At 40.3% G+C, this 22,402-nt stretch overlaps 1 protein-coding gene across 3 annotated transcripts in view; it reads right to left on the reverse strand.

Annotated features, from left to right (window-relative positions):
• celsr3 (cadherin, EGF LAG seven-pass G-type receptor 3) overlaps nucleotides 1–18,984 on the reverse strand; it is a 44,995-nt gene extending 26,011 nt beyond the window's left edge. For all 3 annotated transcript variants that reach the window (XM_039679061.2, XM_089119595.1, XM_089119594.1), the window contains exons 1-3: nucleotides 13,763–18,984; nucleotides 7,159–7,496; nucleotides 6,129–6,417 (exon numbers count right to left, since the gene is read on the reverse strand). In XM_039679061.2, the coding sequence (XP_039534995.2) occupies nucleotides 6,129–6,417; nucleotides 7,159–7,496; nucleotides 13,763–18,677 (5,542 nt within the window). In that variant the 5' untranslated portion in view covers nucleotides 18,678–18,984. The remainder of the gene's footprint in view (nucleotides 1–6,128; nucleotides 6,418–7,158; nucleotides 7,497–13,762) is intronic.
• Between the last annotated feature and the right edge of the window lie 3,418 nt (nucleotides 18,985–22,402).

A 22,402-nucleotide genomic window follows, 5' to 3' on the forward strand; every position in this document is an offset into this window, starting at 1 on the left:
CCACTGAAGTCCATTATATGTAGAAAATCCTGGAATGTTTCCATCAAAAACCTTAATTAATTTTTGACTGAAGAAAGCAATACGTGGACATCTTGGATGACATGGGGGTGAGTAAATTATCAGCAAAAGTTTTTTTTAAAAGTGAACTACTCCTTTAAGTTGGCATGAAATGAAAATCTATGGAATCTATTTTCTACACGTATGTTATTGTGCAACATACATTTTTATTATATCTTGCTGTGAATGATTCATTAACGCAAATCTTTTTTTTATTGCTAAAATTTTTTGAGCTAGTAATTTTTAACAAACAAGGCAAATAAATCTTAGAAATATCTTGATCTTCTAGTAATACAACAGACTTGCCAGACTTCTTCGATCATTTAGAGCGCTTAAAACCCCCTCACATTCAGATTGGATTTTACAATACCAAATGTGACAACAAAACCAGCAACAAAATGTAAATAATACTGGTTAACACTCCAAAATGAGACCCTAATAATTATTCATACCCTAGTGCATGCTGGGAAAAGAGAGCTAATGGAACTAAACCACATTCCGAGTTTTTTCAGAGTTCTATTTTTACTTGATCCATGAATCATTTCTCACAGCTTTGTGTAAAATTTGAAAAGCTGAACATTAAAGTAACTGTTTTAAATCATTTGATACAATTGTACCATCACTGTATCAGCAGTGATCTAGCTTACACACATACACATTCTAGCAATGTGTATAAACCTGTAGACGGGAAACCCCCAATGGACCAATAACAGACAAACACACACACACTCCTTCATAAAGCAGCTTGTTGTTTGGGTTTTGAAACATCAGCAGATCCTGCCCTTGGGCGTTATGTTGCTGAGCCAAATGTGAGCCAAATTCTGGCATTGTGATGTTCCAGCATTGTGTTGGTGGTGAGCCTCTGCGGCACTGGTTAAATAAAGCACATTAACGGGCATGCATGTACAAACCTCTGGCACAGACACACATGTAGACATCTCAGCCTCCCTTTAGTGGGAGTATGAAAATACTGCCTTTAAAAGCACTTCAAACTTTGACCCACTACAGATACATACACACATACAGCAAAATGCCTTTAGGACACACATATGGACAGACACACATCACATGCAAACAAACAATGTTTACACTACAGTAACTGCTCAGTATGAATACAAACCAGCCACACACACATATAAACAGACACCCAAACCCACAAGACACATGGACTTGCAGATTTAAAGAAGCTCCGTCCAGCCTTTATCCTACTGGGTACTTAGTTCTCTGCATATTCAATATGAGGCATTAGCATATTCATCATAGCTTACAAACATATCACCTGCAAAGGCAAAAGGATTTAAGCACACATTCCTCTTGAAAGCAGCACTGAATATTCAAAAGCCAATTTAAAATAAGTCGCTATGCCCAGAATAAAAATATATAAGAACACCTTACACCGGAACACATGAAACCAAATATATTACCAACTAAAATATATCATAAATTTATTTCACAAAAGAGAAAACCCTACATTCATTATTTAATGTTACATGAAGTAATATAAATTATTGTCATGGCCTATATGAATACAATTTGTGTGATATTTAAATGATTTTTAATAATTTGCTAGGCCGACTTTTTTGTGCAATTTGTGATTATTACAGACAGACAGTGAGCATAAAATCAGTTTTTACATTTTTATTCATTTAGCTGACGCCAAAGCGACTTGCAATTGCTATATGTCAGAGGTCGCATGCCTCTGGAGCAACTAGGGGTTAAGTGTCTTGGTTAGGGACACATTGGTGTCTCACAGTTGATTCGAACCCGGGTCTCTCACACCAAAGGCATGTGTCTTATCCACTGCGCCACCACCACCCCAAATCATGGCAAATTTCAATTCAATACATATGTTGATAATTCAGATTCACCCTAACATAGTAATCTATTTACCAGTCTGTATAAGAGACTACTTATGAAACGTTTAAACTACTAATTAAAGTGCGTCTTGAAAAATGTTTTAAAGTCGAAACATTTCGAGAATACAGTCTTCCGTTGAAGCTGCGTGTGTGCTTGCCATTGTCTCACATTGCCGGACACACATGCATTCATAATGGTGCATAGCGAGTGTTTGACACAGTGTGTGTGTGTGTTTGTGTGTGTGTGTTTTGTTTCAACAAAAGAAAATTCAACAGGTGCCAATCTACCAGCATTAGGCTACCATTATAGGACGTTATTAAATATACTGGGCCGGAATATACTTTAGCCTATAGGAAAACCAACCCAGAAAACACTTTTCAGACTGGATGGAGATATCCAGCTATATCTTCCGTATAAAGATTTAAGAATGTTTTTGCAAATAAATGTGTGTTTATCTTCTCCTTAATTATACACTTTTTTAATGTAAGTAGACGTGCTGATGTATAAGAAAGAGTTATTATTGCAAGATATATCATAAGAATGTAAATTGCTTTTAGCATGTTTTATTATTATTTAACAAGTTTGCCAATTCCATTTTCAAAGTGTTTCTCCGTCCCTGGCCTAGTTAACCCATATGGACTGTTTGACACGAACACACGCAAAACATTTCACACTGACTGCTCCTGCTCACAGAGCACTTACTGACACCAAGACAAACAGCAATATCTTTAAACTTCCCAACCAGAACTGACAGAAAACACACACACACACACACAAGCTCAACAATACAAACACGTTCTCACAGTTCACAATTACCCCTTTTCCACCAAAAAAGAACTGGTTCAACTTGCGAACCCATCAGAACCTTTTTGTTTTTCCACTGACTATAGCGCCCAGGGAACGACGTCGTTACGTCACTGTGTACGTCGCCTCTTAGCTAGAAACGCACTGTGTACGTCACCTCTTAGCTAGAAACGCTTGCAAGTACAACATTACTTTTATTTAATTTTTTTATTTAATTTTATTACTTTTTATTTGGGATTATCTCTAACTCGTGTACCAAGAAGGCTTTAAAAACAATTGAAATACTATGTAAGTCTTTTAATCTTTTCGTTTGATATGTAATCTTTTCTGATAAGTTATGTAGGCTACCCCTGTCTTGTGTCTTTTTTTCTTTCCATTTATTTGTTCTATATTGTGACTGTTTTCTTCTTTGCATGTTTTCAATAAAAAACATAGAAGCACTTGCGCCAACTTAAAGCATAACAATTACAAAGGCGGACTCCGTCGTGTTTCTGCAAATGTTTCTGCTTGCTTTGCGATCCTATATAATGGTCAGAAAAGATGTTTAGAACGCATCTAAAGCCGCCCCCAGCCCCCGACGTAAGCATGACGTGGTAAAAGAACGGTTCTAGTCCAGGAAAGAGTTGGTGCCGCTTTGGAACCAGTTTTCCCGGCCGAGAACCGGTTCTTTGGCTGTCGAAACACAAACAACTGGTTCACGGGCAGGCACTGAACCGGCTCTCAAAATGCTTTGGTGGAAAAGGGGCTAATGAGGTATACAAGTTCATCTTAAAGTCCAAAAACAAAAAAAGAATTGTCTTCACTGGCCACAACAAATACAAGTGGCAGCAAAGATAGATATTTATATAAGCAAAGAGAATTCAAGTGCGCTTATCTAGACATGGACAAAAGGTGAGCTTTTAAGGTCATACACATGCTCTCACACACACCAGCACACTTAAACAAATCTCTATTGATTCTAAGATGCCTCTAAATCACTTAAAAACCAGCAGGGAAAGGCTCTAAAACCCTCTCTGCAAATATCTCTCCATCTTTAGTCTGTCTATCTTTAGTCTCTAGATACTTTTGTCCTTTTATATTTGTCTGGTCCTCACTTTCTCTCTCTTTTCTCCAGCTGTCCACTTTCCTGACTTACTATTAAGAGCACTTCACCCTCTTTCTTCCTCTCTCTTTCTCTTTCTGTTTCACTCCACTCTCTATACCTATCCAGAGTATTTGGTAATGTATTCTCTCCCCTTCGTTCAAATGATGTTTAATTCATCAAAGCTATTCTTCTCCTCTTGGGCTAAACCACCCTGCCCAACCCCCACACACATGGTACAGCCCTCGGGGGGATCCCGCATCTGCCCCTGCTTTCATCCTTCCGTTGGATTTCTTTTTCTTTCTTTCACTTTCTCTCATACTGCAGCGTTAGTATTACTAAGAGTTGCTCATTTTACTTCAGAATGACTTCACTGCTGAGAGTGTAGGTCTGTTTAACCCCAATGGCCACACACACACTGAAAAACAAACTGGCTGTTCCACCAGGCACCACCGTCTAGTCTCAGCATCAGATGGTGCGCCCACGGACCGCTCACAGCCCCTTCACTGGCCATCTGATGCATACTGAACAGAAAACTGGCAATGTTAGATTGGCAGGCTGCTGCACAATTTGAGTGCTTCTTTAAACAAAAAAAATAGTAACTGGATTTGGAAATGTTGGAGGCGCACGTGGCCAGGGCTGGGTTAAAATATTGATTCTATCATTAATCGTGATATTCATTTGAACGATCTCAAAAAAAAAAAAAAAAAAGATTTCTACTGATTATTCAATAATCAATATCGAAAATCCGAAGATTGATTGCCCTCAGCAAAAAAAAAAAATCTATTTATAGACTACCAGTATTTTAAGTCCAAAAATTACCACCTTATTTTTACATAAGAGCGGGCGCGATCATTTGTAAATTTAATGTTCCTGGCTTCCGGGGCAAACTGGTATTTCTTATTTAATTATAAACACAATGGTTTGTTGCGCAAATAGTTTTTCCATAAAAATAAAATGTTATATATTTAAAACAGTTTGTTTAATTTAATCTTTTGAAATGTAGTTCAAATAATAAATTAATAAATCTTTTTTTTTGGAAAAATGTGTCAATCAAGTTAAAATGCCATTGAACAATGTAATCGTAGAGACAACCAATCAACCTGTCACTAGTAGTTCATGTTCATGAGTTTAATGTATTTATGTATTTATGTATTTATGTATTTATATATGTATTTAGTTATGAAAAACATTTTTGCATTAGAAATGCAATTTAAAGTTTACTTGGTATCCACAGAGCTGTTTTTTTTTACCATTTAATATTTTTATTTAATATTTAATATTTTAATATTTTTATTATATTTAATATAAATAAATAGTAATCGAACCCCATAGTTTGGACCCTGTTTTACCGTAAATTCATATTTTTACCAAGTATATTTGACCTTAAATAATTTAAAGTATTAGTTTAGAATTTCTTTCATATACATACTATATATATATATATATATATATATATATATATATATATATATATATATATATTAGGGCTGTGCAAAAATTAATTGCGATTAATCGCATCCAAAATAAAAGTCTGTGTTTACATAATATATTTGTGTGTGCTGTATAGAATTATTTTGTATATATAAATACCTATGCATGCATGTATATATTTAAGAATTATTTGCGCTTAAATTCTGTATATATATATATATATATATATATATATATATAAATACATAATCTATATATATATATATAAATATGTTATATATGAATAACACATTTTCTTAAATATATACATGCATGTGTGTGTGTGTTTATATATACAAAATAATTCTATACACCACACACAAATATATTATGTAAACACAGACTTTTATTTTGGATGCGATTAATTGCAATTAATTTTTGCACAGCCCTAATATATATATATATATATATATATATATATATATATAATCTATATGAAAGAAATTCATAAAAAAGAAATATATATATATATATAATATATATATATATATACAAAATGGACATTACAACTGATATATCTGAAAATCAAATTTCAAATTTTTGAAAGATCTATTTTGTCCTTTTCCTGTCTAACCAAGAAACATCAAAAGCCAAAGGTTGTTGGGTTTATTTGATCCATTGCTGTCTCTGTTAGGCAGTACGAACATGATTCTCACAATTCTACTGTACATCCAACAGCCAAATTTAGTGCATGTTTGAAATGTTTGTTTTGGCAGTGTGAACCAGACATAAGTGGGCGATTCTTGGCCAGAATAAACCGCAAAGTGCGTTCTTTTGCAAGTCTTTGCAAGACTCCCCATCATCTATGAAGACACAATAACACATCTCTTACTGAAACACACAATCCCACTCTCACCTGTGTAATCCTCCCGGCAGATGCAGGTGTAGCCTCCCTCTCTGCGAGCGCACACTCCTCCATTCATGCAGGGGTTTGAGTAACACAGGTTTATTTCAATCTCGCAGTAATCTCCGGTAAATCCGGCTGGGCAGCGGCAACGCAGGCCTGTGATGGGATGGATGGGCCGGAACAGCGTGGAAGGGGAGGCGATAAAGGGAGCGGAGCTGTTGAAGCGGAGGACGCTGATACACTTCATGTAGTTCTGACATGGCTCACGCAAGCACACGTTATCATCAAACGGGAGAACCTGCCGTAACACACAGCAAAAGGTGCTTTTAAGTGCTTTCAACTCAACTGGCAAATGGATAAATAAAAGTATTTGGCAAAAGGATGAAGAAAATAAATTTGTAATTGCAAAACTGTTTTAAGGAACATTTATGTTTTAATTTATTGTTTCATTTAACTATGCATTGAATAAATAACTTTAGATTTACCTTTTTTCTCAATTTGAAAAGTACTACCGTTCAAATGTTTTGGGTGAGCAAGATTTTTTTTTTTTATTCAGCAAGGACACTTTAAATTTATCTAAAGTGCCAGTAAGCAATTCAAAAATTCTTTTTCAAATAAATTCTGTTCTATTGAATTTTCACAAGCAGCTCAACTGTTTTCAACATTGATAATAATAAGAAATGTTTCTTGAGCAGCAAATCAGCATATTAGAATGATTTCTGAAGGATCATGTGACTCTGAAAACTAAAGTAATTATGCTGAAATGTCAGGAATAAATTAGATTTCAAAATAAATTAAAATAGAAAATAATGATTTTAAATTGTAATAATATTAAATTTCACTGTACTTTTTACAGTATCTTTTATAATATAAATGCAGCCTTAACAAAAGACAACCAAATTATAGATACACGACATTTACTTAAAAAAAGATTTGTATTACATTATCTAATACAATGAAATTGATTCGTTAAATGTGGTTTAAATGTCTAAATACTCTATTAGGCCACTCATAGAGAGTGTATTTGTGTGAGTGTTACCTCCATATGTGCAAGGGTGTTAAGTCTAGGTCTGTTGAGGTACAGCTGTTCCTCCAGAGCCTCTGATGGGAAAAACTGCCCTCCCGGCATTGCCGCGGAGAAACTAACATTGAGCACCTTTCCTGCATCTGCATCCGGCTGCACGTTAAACACAAACACATCATAAGGAGAGACTGAAAGCACTGCTGACACCCCTTCCAGGAAGTGAGTGAGCAGCGGGGACAGGAAGTGCTCCTGGGACATGTTCTGCAGTCGCACAGTGATGCTGCTGCTGAGCATCTCCTCCGTAATGATGAGAACCCGCAACACACACTGAGCGCTGACGCTGTGAATGCCATCTGAGAAACACAGAGAATGAGACAAAGGGAAGATGAAGTGAGTTAAGGCCTGATAATAAGCATAAAAATGACAACATCACAGTATGTGTAAAAGCAGAATGTCAAATCACTTTAGTATGTAAGTTAAGTGATAAGAACATCTCTGACAGCTCAATCAAAACATCACTTCAGTTTCTCTGATAGTCACAGTCTATGTTTTACTTTATTGTAATGTGAAACATCTCAATGCTGCTGTGAGAGTTCAGGGGTCCATCTCAACATGAAGTCGGGTCGGTGTCACTACAGCCTGACTTCATCTACAGCTCACTGACTGTGAAATTAGCAACATGCTGCACAGTGAATCATGTGTCCATCAAATGCACACGTACTTCATGCTCATACACTCAAATGCATATACACTGCATACAACTTTGGATATACACAGTCACAGATTGAAAAGAGAGCAAACTGGAGAGATGAAAAGAGAAAATAATGAAAAGATTCAAGGTTTTCTGTGACTGATCAGAAAATGTGTGGGTGTACCTAATGTAACGACCAGATTACATTTCAGACACTATGTTTTGAAACATAGTGTATCATGTATTTTTTGAATGAAAGATGCATATTTATTTTTACAGCCAGTTTTGATCATATTTACCAGGGGTGCCATTAATTCTGAGCACGACTGTATTTAAATAATATGTCATTGTTGATGTTGGTCTGTTTTAAAGTCATGACTGTTACGGGAAATTGTATTAATTATCATGAAAATAATGCCCCAATGCAAAATTTGGGCTTTTTATTTCTTTTGAGAGGTTGGAGGTTGAAATATTACCCAGACAAGTCCTCAGGAGATTCAGCTTTATACATCCATATTTGTTTGGGTTTAAATATTACAGCCACAGGCTTAAATTTTGGCCCATGCACCACTTATTGGGCTGTGAGTTTGAAAATACACACCATTGCACTATTATCATTACAGTGACCAGTGAAGCATGCTAGTGTTTGACAGACTTTGATACTCCAGTACCGCTAACCCCCTGCCAGTCCAAACAATTCTGAATCGTGTTATTCAGTATGTCCTTGTACAACTATGATGACATTTTCACAGTTGCTTTTCCATTTTCTAAATGATTTTTCCCCCTCAATACATTAAAAATGTCTTTCCAATTAAGTGCACGAATATGGTCTCACTGTAAAGTCGATTTAAATTGAGTGAAAGAAAAGAAGAGAAGAAGAGAAGAGGAAATGATTCAGCAGAGATTGAGCGGGAGAGAGAGATAGAGAGAGAGAGTTGGGGTGAGGCTGCTGGATGCTGGTGAGGAGTCAGGGATGGGAAAGAATAAAAGCACAGAAGATGAAATAGGGGGAGGGGTGAAAGAGAGACGTTAGATCATAATGTCATCCACTTAAAAGTCATACCTTTCATGCTGATAAGCATTTCTCATAAAATACACCTTCCATCCCCCACTTCTCTCTCTCAAACACAGAGAGAAACAAAACATGCTTTCTCCTCAACCACACCTGCCATATTAATCCATAACCCAAATTTATAACAAATTGGCAATTTTTAAAGGTAAAGTGTGCAATTTCAGTAGGCTACTTCCATGATGTAAAAAAAAAAAAAAAATCCTGTTAAATTTAGGGTACAAAACAAATAGCTGTGGTTCATCTACCAGCTTGGGTAAAATAAGACGTTATTCACAGGTAGCCAAAGAAGATCCCAGGCTGATATTACAATATTACGCAAATGTGTTACATTGTTACGTATGTAATAGGAAATAAGACTCATTGCAGCAGTTTAGACGCGATTTCTTCTTTTAGGAGGCAATAACTTTTCGTATTTGATCTTTTACATTAACAAACAGCTATTATACACTGCATATAAGGTAATCTTCGAAAAAGCATAATTGAGGCACTTTAAAAATCCTTTAATCTGGCTCACCACACCAAACACTGATTGTATGTACTGTTTGTAAATTACAGTTTAGCTCAAAATATTTGCACAGTTTTTCCACAGTGATGAATTGTTTAACTGAACTGCTGTGGTAGCTGGAGAAAAAAAGTCTTGTTTGTCAAGCGCAGTGTGTGAGCATCTACAACGCGTGAGGACGACAGCCGTGGCTTGAAGTTTTTAATGTCACTGGATGTCTCAGTGTCTGAGGAGATTAGATCCTCCTTTGATGAAATGCCACCCTGCGCGACAGTGAGAGAAAGAGAGAGATGGAGAGAGTAAAATGGACTAGAAGAGGAAGGATGGAGGCAGGGGAGCAGGAGTGTTTACATAACCGTCAGAAAGATGAAGGCAATATCAAGCAGACAAGAGATCTGGGAATGCGTGTTTGTGGGAGACTGAGATGAGGAAAAGAAGGACAGAAAGAAGGTGTGTGGGGAGAGAACGAGGTATGGAGAGGTAGGGGGAAGGGTGCAAGGAGGCAGCTGGTTTGATTACGGGATTATAAGGCAGTGACTCCCTACTGACCTCCCGAAAACAGTCCCCATCTCTCTCTTTAACACACCATGCAGCCATTAAACTAATGCACTACAAAAGCACATGGCGCAAAACACAATGGAAGCAAACCACCAATTTCTTATCTTATCTATCATTTTTCTGTCATATTCCAGTAAGCACTGAGGTCAAACAAATAATATGGCAAATTGACAAGTAAATAATTGTAATTACTCTAAACGGCCATAACATGTAACCTAACACACCGGTAACTCATCATATAGGCTAAATAAAACTAAACAAAACATTATTTAAATGATTAATGAAGCTTACAACAGGAAAATATTATTAATCATGCTGATTAAATCAACACATTCGAGCTCCCACAGAGGATAAGTCAAATCACCAGCATGTGTGTGTGTGTTTACTTGCTCTTTGTTTAATATCTGTTTATGACATCTGACATTAGCAGTCAGTGGAAGTCACCGGGATTTTGCCAGGCAAGATATATAATTCTGAACATATTATTTTGTTGATCCTGAAACAACATTCCTGCCCAAAAATGTAGTGCCAACCCACTCCCTACCCATAACTTCTCATGACATGTGAATAACACTGAGGTAGTAGTCCCTTAAACCTTGTTGTACACCTAAACTTGACATAAACAGTAAACTTGTCCCTCAAATCAGATTGGTTGATGGAATGTTGTTCCAGGATCAACAAAGAAGTTGATCCAGGGACATGTTGTACATATTGTATTGTTGTAAATACTAAACTCAATAAACTGATCTACGCTTAGATCAATTGAACAGGTCCCAGAGTAATTTTTTTTTTTTTTTTTACAAAAGTAAAGATTGCTCTTCACTGAAAAGAATACTGAAAAATGTATCAGTTTCCACAATAAAAAAATAATAATAATTAAGCAGCACAACTGTTTTCAACATGGATAATAATAAGAAATGTTTCTTGAGCACCAAATCAGCATAATAGAATGATTTCTGAAGGATCATAATGATGCTGCAAATTTTTAAAATATATTAAAATAGAAAACTTTAACTTTAAATTGTTATAATACTTCACAATATTACAGTATTTGATCAAATAAATACATCCATGGTGAACCCAAGGGGCTTCTTTTAAATTAAAATAAATCACTTTTTTTTTTTAATCTTACTGTCCAACTTTTGAATGGTAGTGTATGTCATCTTTTGGTATCAATAAAATGGTTATTCTTTTTAGAGAATATAACTTAAATTAAGTTTTTAACCTGGTTGACAAATTGCATGTGTATGTCTTATCAATCAAATTTTTCAAAAGGTTGTGAAATGTATGCTTAAAACAAAAAGAAAAAAAAAAAACTATTTGTCAATTTTCTTATATCATACATTTCAATTTTAATTATATTTATCTTGTTTATAAGATTTTTTTTATATTTTACTGGAAAACCAGATTCAAATACTGGTTATGAAGATGATTGAAAGTGCAGGCACAAATAAGCATTGCATTCAATATAAAGTATATTAAGAGCTGGTTGGTTTCAAAGGGGGCAATTTTCAATTTCTTTCATCTGAAACAATTTTCCTTCAGCTGTTCAAAGCGCAGACCTGAACTCAGTGAGTCTTTCCTCTTTCTATTCCATCTATTCAATCACTCGTCAGTCATTCACCTCCCTCCATTTCCCAAGTCTCTATTCCACACTTCAGTATTTTATTATCTTCTCTTCCTCAGTCTGTTTTCTTCTTCCTCTTATACACATTCTCTAAACCCATAATTTCTCCTTTCTTCATTGTATTTCTCTCTACTTCTCTCTCAGACCCTTTTAATCTTTTATAAGCTAGCTCCCTTACCCATTCTAAAGTGACCTTTATTTTAGGCTTGTTTTGCACAAGGGGATTGTTAGAAATAACTTTCGGTGAAAGTGTGTTTGGTGTAATTCTTGCTGGGGTCGTAAGAAAACAGGCAAATGTCTTTTTACCAGCTCACAAAAACACTACCTGACACATGCACATGCTGACAAATTCTCACAACAGTACCTCTCACATTTGACGTACTCCCGAACATTGAAATTACATTCCAAATTTGTAAATTACAAAATTACTACTGTAGCATGTCCAAAACAGGCACTAGGTGTCATGGGTCATTGTTTGTGTGGTTTGTACACAAAAGGAAAGTGAAATGCTTAGATGTGTTTGCCCTTCATAGTTAGAATTAGTCACATGGAAATATATTTCTACCCCATCAGCCAAATGGCACTCAACTACAAACACTTACCCACTCACAAACAAGTGTGTATAAACACAAACTTAATATATGCTCGAACAAACAGATGTAGGCATAAACAATGTAGATGGCTGGATGAACGAATAATAAACCATCTGATTACACACACACACAATCTCGGGCACTAGTTTGACAGCTGATTACTGTGCTCCGTTTGTTTCCAAAGCCAGGCTTCCCCTAAGGACGTCCTATTACACTCAAAGTAAAGTAGAACAGAGAGAGAGAGAGAGAGAGAGAGAGAGAGAGAGAGAGAAAGAGAGAGAGCGAGAGAGAGAGAGAGAGAGAGAGAGAGAGAGAGAGCATGCGAGATAAGAGGGCTGTATGTAATCCTCTATTAAACTATATTTACCAGTATGCACACACACACTTATTTTGAAACATGCATTATCTGAGACCATCACATCATTACATGTGTACATTTGTACATCACATCATTAAAGGTATAACAAAATAAACACTACAACTAATCACATGCAAGCCTTGCTTGGAGAAAAACAAGATAAAAGTGACATTGAGCTTCAAACCATGTCATCTCATCTTACAGACAATGAGCTGTGCTCATTAGGAAACTAACTGCTGTTTCTCTGGGTGAATTGGAATACAAAGGAATAATTTCAGAGGAAATTCCTTCAAATTAACCTTCCGTTTCCCTTGGGACATTAAAACTCTGATAAAGCCAAACAATGCATAAGCTGTTCCGCTCATTTAGAAACACATATTTATACTATTTAACCCAACAGCAAAAAAATAAATAAATAAATAAAAATATTTGAGAAAAAAAGGAAAGAAAGGGATAGAAAGCAAGGAAGCAAAAATGAATGAGGAATGGAGAGCAAGTGGGGGATGGAAATGGAAGTGTGCTTTCCTCATAGGAGAGAGAGGTAGAATTTTACCAGAGGGTAACTGAGCTGTCCAACACTGCAGTCTTACAAACTCCCCAATCTATATGCCCAACACACACACACACACTCACAGCCAGGTAAGGTAAATAAAAAATCAAATCAGCAATATTTTTCAAGTCAAGTAGGACATTTTTTCTAAGTGCTAAATAAACACAAAACAGCCACAAAACCCCACACATCTTGATAAATTTACATTTCAAAAGCCACAATTATGTACACTTCCCAGCAATGCCATCAACAACATCAGCCGTTGTGGCCAAGCAATGCTCTTCTCAGCACTTACACTCTCTCATGTTACAACTGAAGGGTATTGTTACCTGCTAATATCAGTAAGAAATCGTGCCAGCATAAAGTCATTTACATTGATCGCTAAATGTCTTTAGAGGGAAAAATGCAAGTCAAGGGTCAGCTCTCTCCAAAGATATCTTCTATTCTTTCATTCCATTTTGCCACTTACATAGTCTCTGCACACTGACACATTGCCTTCAGGAATATTTCATAATAGAGCTCTGAAGAAAAGAGTTAGCAAAACCAATTTGACCTGATTTGATTTCATCCTCGTGACCTTAATAGCCCTTGCCTCATTTCCCCATTTCATCCTTTTCTTTCTCCCTCCCCCTCTCCCTCACATCTTTCCCTCCGTCTTTTGGTCTTACCAGTGACAGTGATGAGCATCGGGGCCACCAATGGTCGGTTGTTGTCCAGTTTCCGGCTAAGGCGGATCTCCCCACTTGTGTGGTTCAACAGCAGCAGGTGCAGCTCATTTCCACGATCTATAGTGTAGTAGAGACGATCTGAAACATCTGGGTCGTGGGCAGGAACTTGTCCAATAACCCCACTTGGGAAGGTGTTGGATCGATTGGATACAAAGTTGTTAAAGATGATTTGAAAGTCTTGCATTTGAGGCCCATTATCATTTTGGTCAACCAGTCGAATGCGCACAGTGGCACGACTGACTAGTGGCGCTGACGTGGCCTGGACAACGATTACATATTCGTTCCGTGTTTCATAGTCAAGGTCAATCAGGGAGGTGAGTTCTCCTGAAAAAATGTCCATCTGGAAGATTTCTGGAATATTGCCTTCCACAATCTGATACATAATCTGAGCGTTCTGGCCCTCATCTGGATCAGTTGCTGTAATTTGAGCTACGACGGACCCAACGGCGCTATTCTCCTTGACTAGAACCTCAAAATCGTCCGCGGGGAACACGGGAGCATTGTCGTTGACATCCATAACACTGACTTGAATGTGTACAGGCGTACGCTGAGGTGGAACACCGCGATCCACGGCAAATGCAGTCAGCTCGTAGAAGGGAACACTTTCACGGTCGAGCCTCCTGACGGTTCGGACTATCCCAGAGGTTGGTTCAATAGTGAAATCCCCATCACCATCCTCTCCATTTTGGAATGTATACTGGACACGGCCATTGGCATGAGCATCACGGTCAGTAGCAGAGATCTGCAGAACACTAGTGAAAGGTGGAGCATCCTCACTGACTCCACCCTGATACCTGGGGCTCAGGAACTGAGGTGCGTTGTCATTTACATCATTAACGTTGACCTCCACATATGTAGTGTCAGATTTCTGTGGGATTCCGTTGTCCCGAGCAGTGATGGCAAGAGTGTAAGTCATCTGGTCTTCGTAGTCTAGTTCGGCTTGAAGTGTGATCGCTCCGGATGCAGGGTCGATACGAAACTGTGGAATATTGTCCTCCAGGTAGTAAGTGATACGTGCGTTTTCTCCAACATCATCATCTGTGGCACTTATGACCACCACGGTGCTGCCAGGAGGCCGGTCCTCATTCACACTTACTGAATAATGAGCGCTCTGGAACACGGGCCGGTGTGTATTGGCATCTGTGATGTTGACGTGCACCTGACAGGTGTCGTGGAGAGTTCTGTCAGAAGCAGTGACTGTTAGCACGTAACGACGCTCCTGTTTGTAGTCCAACGGCAGTGCTAGGGAGACAAGTCCTCCGCCACTGGCTGTGCTAATGGCAAAGCGGTTACGTGTGTTTCCACCAGTGATTTGATATGTGACGGCGCTATTCACATCACGGTCAACTGCTGTTACGCTGACCACACTTGTTCCAACAGTTGCGTCTTCATTTAGTCTAACGTAATACTCTTTTTGTAGAAATTCTGGGCGGTTGTCATTAACGTCTATTACTGTGATCGTAACACTTGCTGTGGCGGAAAGAGGTGGGGCGCCATAATCTCGAGCCTCAACCCCGAAGAAGTAGTGCTCTACCGATTCACGGTCAAGCTCTGAGCTCACTGTGACCCAACCAGTGGCAGCGTTGATCACAAACGGTGTATCTGTGCCAGTCCCTGTCAAACGGTATTCCAGACGTGCATTGTCGCCATTATCTGTATCAATGGCTTGTATGTGGAGAATGGAGTGACCGATAGGAGCGCTCTCCAGCACTGAAGCCTGGAAAGGTGTGGATACAAAGATGGGTGGATTATCGTTGACATCGGTGACCTGCACACTCACAATTCCAGTGTTGTTGGAGAGAGGGGGGCGTCCGTTGTCCTGAGCCCGCAGTCGCAGCGTGTACTCACGTTCTGTCTCAAAATCCAGCGGTGCAACCACCTGGATTTCTCCAGTTACACTGTCAATAGCAAACTGTCCTCGGCTGTTCCCACTGATTATGTTGTAGTGCACAGCAGCGTTCCCATCTTTATCCTGGTCCGAAGCACTGACTCGGAGGATTTCGGAATGTGGTCGAACATCCTCTCTAACTGCAACCACGTATCGCTTTTGACTGAACTGTGGAACATTGTCATTCTCATCCAACACCGTGATATGGACGCTAACAGTGGCTGACCGTGGGCCCGGCTCTCTCCCCTGGTCGCTTGCTTCCACCAGCAATGTATAACGCTCATTTGCTTCTCTGTCAACAATACCTCGTGTTGTGATCAAGCCTGATCGTGGATCAATCTCAAAAGCAGAGCGTGCAACAGGTGCACTTTCTCCAATAAATCTGTAGCGTATATTGGCATTTGTCGGTGAGTCAAGATCTGTTGCTCGTAGCTGTAGGATAGGATATCCCTCTTCCACATTCTCTCGAATTGTTTCGCGGTACTCTGTTTGCTCAAACACAGGAGAGTGATCATTACGGTCAGCCACGGTGATGGTCACCATAGTTGTTCCAGAAAGGTGCGGTGAGCCGTGGTCTGTGACTGTAACTCTGAAGTAGTGCAAGTCCATGTGTTCACGATCCAGAATGTGTGTGGTGGCGAGAAGGCCAGTAATTGGGTCGATTTGGAAGTAATCCATGGACCTGCTGTTCATTAAAGCGGCCATGCTATAACTGAGTCTGCCTGCCTCACCAGCATCAGGGTCCTCAGCTGTCATAGTTATGACTGAGGTACCAGGAGGCTGGTTCTCAGCAACCTGAACCTGGTAGTTATATTGGGGGAAATGGGGATGTCGATTAGCAGCTCTACGGGAGCGCCCAACAGGAGGGATACCTGTCTGCTCATCGTTGTACTCCTGCTCCTCTCCTCTCTGCACTTCAACGCTCTCTACTGCTTTTAGTTTCTCAATGTACTGCTTTTTTTGTGTGTTTCTCAGCCCATCTACACTATAAGCAAGCTCATTTTGTTCAGTATACAGTCCCCCTTTGTTTTCATCACTCTCTGTTTCAGACTGAAAGGTGCCATTGCCTTGACCTTTTTCTTTTTTTCTCAGTAAATTTGTCTCTTCTAACACTGTCTCTTCCTTTGTGTCTTCTGCAATCACCCACTCTATGCTTTCCTCCCTTTCTCCCTCTACATGCTGTCTGCCACCCTCCCCCCTTCCCTCCTCTTTCACCCCGCCCTCTATCTGTGCCTCCCTCCTACCGCACTCAGCCGCGGCTTCCAGCTGCCCTTCTTGCTGGCTGACACCCTCAGCTTGTAATGACACCCGTTTACCGGACTTTAATTGCGGCCGCGTGGCTCCCCCATCGGCGCTTAAGCTGTCGTCGGCGCTGAAGTCATCACACTCTGAACGCGCACCGGAGCAAGGGGAAGGAGAGCGTGCGCTTTCCTCTTTAACAAAATCGCGCTCTTCGGTGCCAGGAACATTTTGAGTTTCAGTTGCATTTTGATCGCCAGGCCTGCTGCTGTTGTAGTGGTTATTATTACGATTTTTGGCGCAGTTGTTGTTATTGTTACTGTTCCAATTCCTCAGCAACAAACTTTCAGTAAAGTCACTCGAGAAATGCACGGAGACCGGCGCTGTCCACTGAGCGGGTGCTGAATATTCTCTCGCGCGCTCTGTGTTATTGCCTCGCATATGGATGTGTGAGTCACGAGAACGTTTAGGAAAGTTTAGCTCGATTAAGAGGTAGATATGTGATGCATTATGACCCCTGGGAGTGCCAGTAGCAGATGAGTCAGAGTTGTGTACATCACCGATAGACGGAGCAGCGCTGATACTAGTTGATCTATTATAATGAGTCTTTCTGTGATCAAAGCAAGTCCCAGTTCTGACCCAGTCAGAATGTGTCATTAAATCCGGAGCATCAGTCCGCTTGCGTGTACAAGAATACTTCACAGGACTATTCCGATCAGACTTTGCATGCACAAATTGTACTTTTGAGTTGTTATTTGAAGATGTGGTGTTAGTATTTTCTCTTGCTTGACTTTCACAAACAGCGTAGCGCCCCAGAGAAATGTTGAACCGGTGCCAGTTACTGCTGTGCCAGGCTGGATGCCTTTCCGAACAACCTGTGATCCGGTGTGACTCGAGACAGCTGCTTGCTTCGCTTCTAAGCCCCAGAGAGAGCTGCCGCGCGCACGGTTCCGAGCACCCGCGGGTTTTTTCAAAGCCTGACCCGTTCCAGTCCTCTCTGGTGGGATCGATAACATTCAGGGTGCCTGAAAGGGGACGGTCCGCTGTCGCTTTGTGCAATTTATTGGCGTCCGAAACCACATTAGAATGAGAATAGGCTTTTAATAACGACCGAGTTGATGTCTTGGCAGCGGCAAACTCCCGTTTTAGGTGACATGGGCAGTGCTTAGGCCTGGATTTGCTGTCTGCGGGTCTAGAGTTATCCAACAAGCTTTGTACAACAACCCTCCCGGTGTTGAGGCGCGTCTGTGGCCGCGAGCGCGTTCTAGTCCTTTGTATAGTCCTTTTTTTGCCATACTGAACCGGAGAGGCGAGAACACGAGAAACAACGCCCTTCTCTCCGCTGCCACCGTTACTCCAAAAGGGCTGGGGATGACAGCGTCCGGTGTGCGCTGCCGGTTCTGATACCCATGTACTAGAATTCAGGTAATCCGTACTCAACGGACTTGAGGAGGTTCCCACTGTACTAGACCGTAAGCATTGCAAATCCCGTCCATGCGACCGTATCGTCCGTGCAGGGTGGATCTTCCAATCGCCCCCAGCCAAAGCCCCCGCTACCGTTCCGTCGGGCAGGCTGGCGATTTGAGCGTCTCCGGGGGCTGGGTGGGTGCACAGAGAGCGGCAGAACGGCCCTGCTGTACTCCCCGGGATAACAGTGAACAATGAGCTGAGGATAAGGAGAAACAACAGCGGCGAAAGCGAGCCCAAGTCCAGTAGCAGTGCAGCCATTAGTCTGGTGAAATCCTTTCTCTCTCTCTCTCTCTCTCCCCTTTCTCCACTCACTCTGAACCGAAGTGTCTTTCTTTCTTTTTCTCTCCAAACGCCGGCTAAGTGGCCAGCTCATCCACCACCGCCCGACTCCTTCCGCCGTGCTCCCCGGTCGCTCGGTGATCCCGGGAAGCTCGCATCTACTCTCGGTGTTTGGTAGAGCTCCGGCTAGCAGCGACACGAGCGCAGCATCTCTCATTCACATCCAACATGGCTCACAGCGAACCCGGTGCTACCCTCACTCCTCCCCCTCTCGCTTCTTTCTCTCTCTTCTCCCCTCTCTCGCTCTCTCGCTCTTTTTCTCTCTCTCTCTCATACGGGAATGGTTCGTTCCAGTGTGCGCAAGGCTATTTCCTCTCAGATGACGCCATGTCCATCACTGGTGAGGTAGTCTAGGCGTGACAATATCAAAATGATATAATTCATTAGACGCGTGAAAACGGATATTTTATATATATCCATAAAAACTCAATAAATCCATAGATTATTTAAATTATACTGTTAATAACAAAAATATAGGCAACTGAAATCTTCTATAACATCTGTAACAAAAGGTCACATGATGATAACGAGTTACTTTTCCCTTGATCGATAGCTGAGACAAAAATATATAAAACACAATGCAATGCAAAAAAGAAAAAAATAACTAAAAATCATAAAATGTAACAAACTCAATACAATTTTACCATTGACGAACTAGCCTGTATTAGTTGAAATAAAAATTTCATCAGCAAAATGTTAACATATTGTTTATTTTTTAGTGTGCAAATTATCATTATTATATTATTGGGGGGGGGGGGGTAAACTGTAAAGAACAAGGCTTTAGCTGTAACAATCAATTGGTGTCCACTTGTGACGTCATGCCTTATATATTTTTTTCTACCTCTACCTAAATGTACTGTTTGACATGGAGACGTTTTTTAACTATGATTTTTGTTTTCCTGTTTTAAAATCACATGGCATGTGGGAGAATTTCAGAGGCGCGTGTCACAGCCCTGTTCGGCGGATGTGAAATCCTCGCTTAGTCAGAAATAGACTTGCGCTTTACAAAAACCAATCTGTGTCTCGCAGTCTGCCTGCCACTGACACGGTTGGAACAAATCCACGAATGTTGAAAAATTCATACGGCTCAATTATACTGTGCACGAGCCCTCTCCCTCCCTCCCTCCCTCTCCCTCTAAGCTGCCCTCGTGCCCCACTGTTTTTTCGTGATGTAGTCTTATCTGAGCAGTGATGACTGTGGTAAAGACTTGTGCTTTCTTTGTGCATCTACCAGTGATGTCTAAGCAGAAAAAAATGATTTGCGAATTTTCCTCGTTGACTGTGGAGGATGAGATTCATGTCTCTTTCTGCAGGCGTGCCTGTGTGTATGTCTAGACGCTTGATGGTATTATATCACACAGTCACGGCAGACCTAAATCACATTAAGTGAGGAGGAGAGGGATTCCCATAACTGAGAGCTTCCTCTGTGAAACCTGAGTGATAGACTGATGGGTAACACGCCTGCAATTCAGCGGCTCGCCAAACACCCTCTCCCTCTGGGAAGTGCAATGATATTTAGTGTTACTCATCATCCCCCAAATAAAGCAGAGCCCATAATTCAAATTCTTGCATGTCATGAAAATCCGTATGATCTGAATTTCAGCATTTCTCAATGCCCACACTGGTGAATGATTAGACTTTTTATACACTAATTTTATAAGGATTTATATGAGCATTCCTGTAGCTCAAACAGTAGCAAGGTCATGGGTTTGACTCCCATGGAAAGCATGCAAGTCACTCTTAAAGAATGGAAAGCAAGTCATTTTAAGCATCATGATCTGCCAAATGCATAAATGCAAATGGATCAAATGCGAGTGCAACTAAGATACTTCAAATTACTCAAGGAAAAACATTTAAAAACAATAATCCCTAAACCAATAGTATGTTGGGTCCATGTTGTCAACAAACCAGAAGGTTGGTGGTTCAATCCCTGGTTCCACCAGACCAAGTATCGAGGTGTCCATGATCAAGACACCAAAACCCAGCTGCTCCAGACAAGCTGGATGGCGCCTTGCATGGCTGACACCGCCATCGGGAATGAGTCAGTGAATGGGTGAATGTGAGGCAAAAGTAAAGCGCTGGTGGACATTGGGTCTGCGAAAGTGCTATATAAATGTAGTCCATTTACCATTCATAAAATTACCCCAAACAAGTTCATTATTTTTTTTATCTAAACCAGTTACAAATTGGTGATTCTCATGAATATGTTGGATCTAATGTGAATGCAAAAATTACCCAGGGTAAAAATCTTCAGAACCAGTGAACTGTATCTTGGACTATATCTTGGAGTAAATGTGAACACACACAAACACAAATGAAATGATCTCTAATGAAATTACTAAACCTCATGATGAATATCTGGGATCAAATGTGAATGCAACAATGTAAAGACTGAAAAAAAAAAAAATCCCTGAACCAAAGGAGTGTACAGCACCTGATCTTTTTCAGACAGCGCTCATGTCCTGCTCAATTGGTGTTCTGCTGACTGCTGAGATCCATAGCTCAAGTCTCACAGGCATTGGTCTCTGTAGATTTTGAAGTTGGAATTCAAAGTAAGTGAAAAAAAAACAGTCTCACATATTTCTGTGGGTCCAAAACCACAAGAGCCAATATTACAGCGCTTTAATATCAAGCACAATCTTGTTATATTCATGCCTGCATCAACTTTGCACTAAACAGCGTTGCACAAAATCATTAATAAGATGCCTATCTACATGAGACTAAATAAAACACAGTCTATTCAGCCTTTGTGTGTGCAGGTTTTGAAATGAGAAGAGCTCTAATGGGCTGATTTGTAATCCCCAAAAATCCAGCCTGTGGATTAAAGGGGCGCACACTTCACAGAGCACACCTGGGGTCCTTTAACACACATACACTCACACACATTCAGGTAAGCTGTCAGCTTCAAGGCCAGCTATTCTATGAGTTACCATGGGAACGGCAAGAGTAGGGGGTACATTCCATCAAGAAGAGGGGTTTCTGTTCATGTCTCACCAGCACTGTTGATTTGTAATTGTTTGCATCTGGCAAACCCCTTCCCTGGCCCCACCCCCCCACACACACACCCCACACCAAACCCTGTCTTCTCTGCTAACTCCACTAACCCCTCCCCTGTGGCCATAGCAGCAGGTGTCCTCGGCCCAGTGAGCATCTGTCACGGCTGGCCCTGAACGGGCAGGCGGACATAATACATATTCACAAGAGAGAGTGATAATCGCACACATACTGTGTGATGGCCATTTTTATTGACTAGCCTGCCTATACATCTGTATAAGCGTGGGTGCATGTAGAAAGGTTTAAATAATGCAGTCTCTTTGTATATAGTACAGATCTCAAGCATTATTTTTTTTCTGACACCTACACACACTATCTGTCTCTCAAAATGCAACCGCCTCTTCAAGACACACAGACCATTTGAGATATATGGGTGAAGGCATATGGTGAAAATTGGGCGGAGTGTGCTGTGCCGAGCATGGCGAGACTGTTACCACACCAAGTCTGTGCCTGGTGAGTGAGAATTAATTAAAATGATGAGCACGTGAGCTGAACCTGAATATTCAATATGGCTCCACCACAACCAGAATCCATAACAACAAAGTAAACTCAACAGCAACACACGTCCTCACCACAGGACCCGACCACGG

This window comes from Pimephales promelas, chromosome 14 (genome assembly GCF_988280905.1).
Source record: "Pimephales promelas chromosome 14, fPimPro1.hap1.1, whole genome shotgun sequence".
NCBI lineage: Eukaryota > Metazoa > Chordata > Actinopteri > Cypriniformes > Leuciscidae > Pimephales > Pimephales promelas.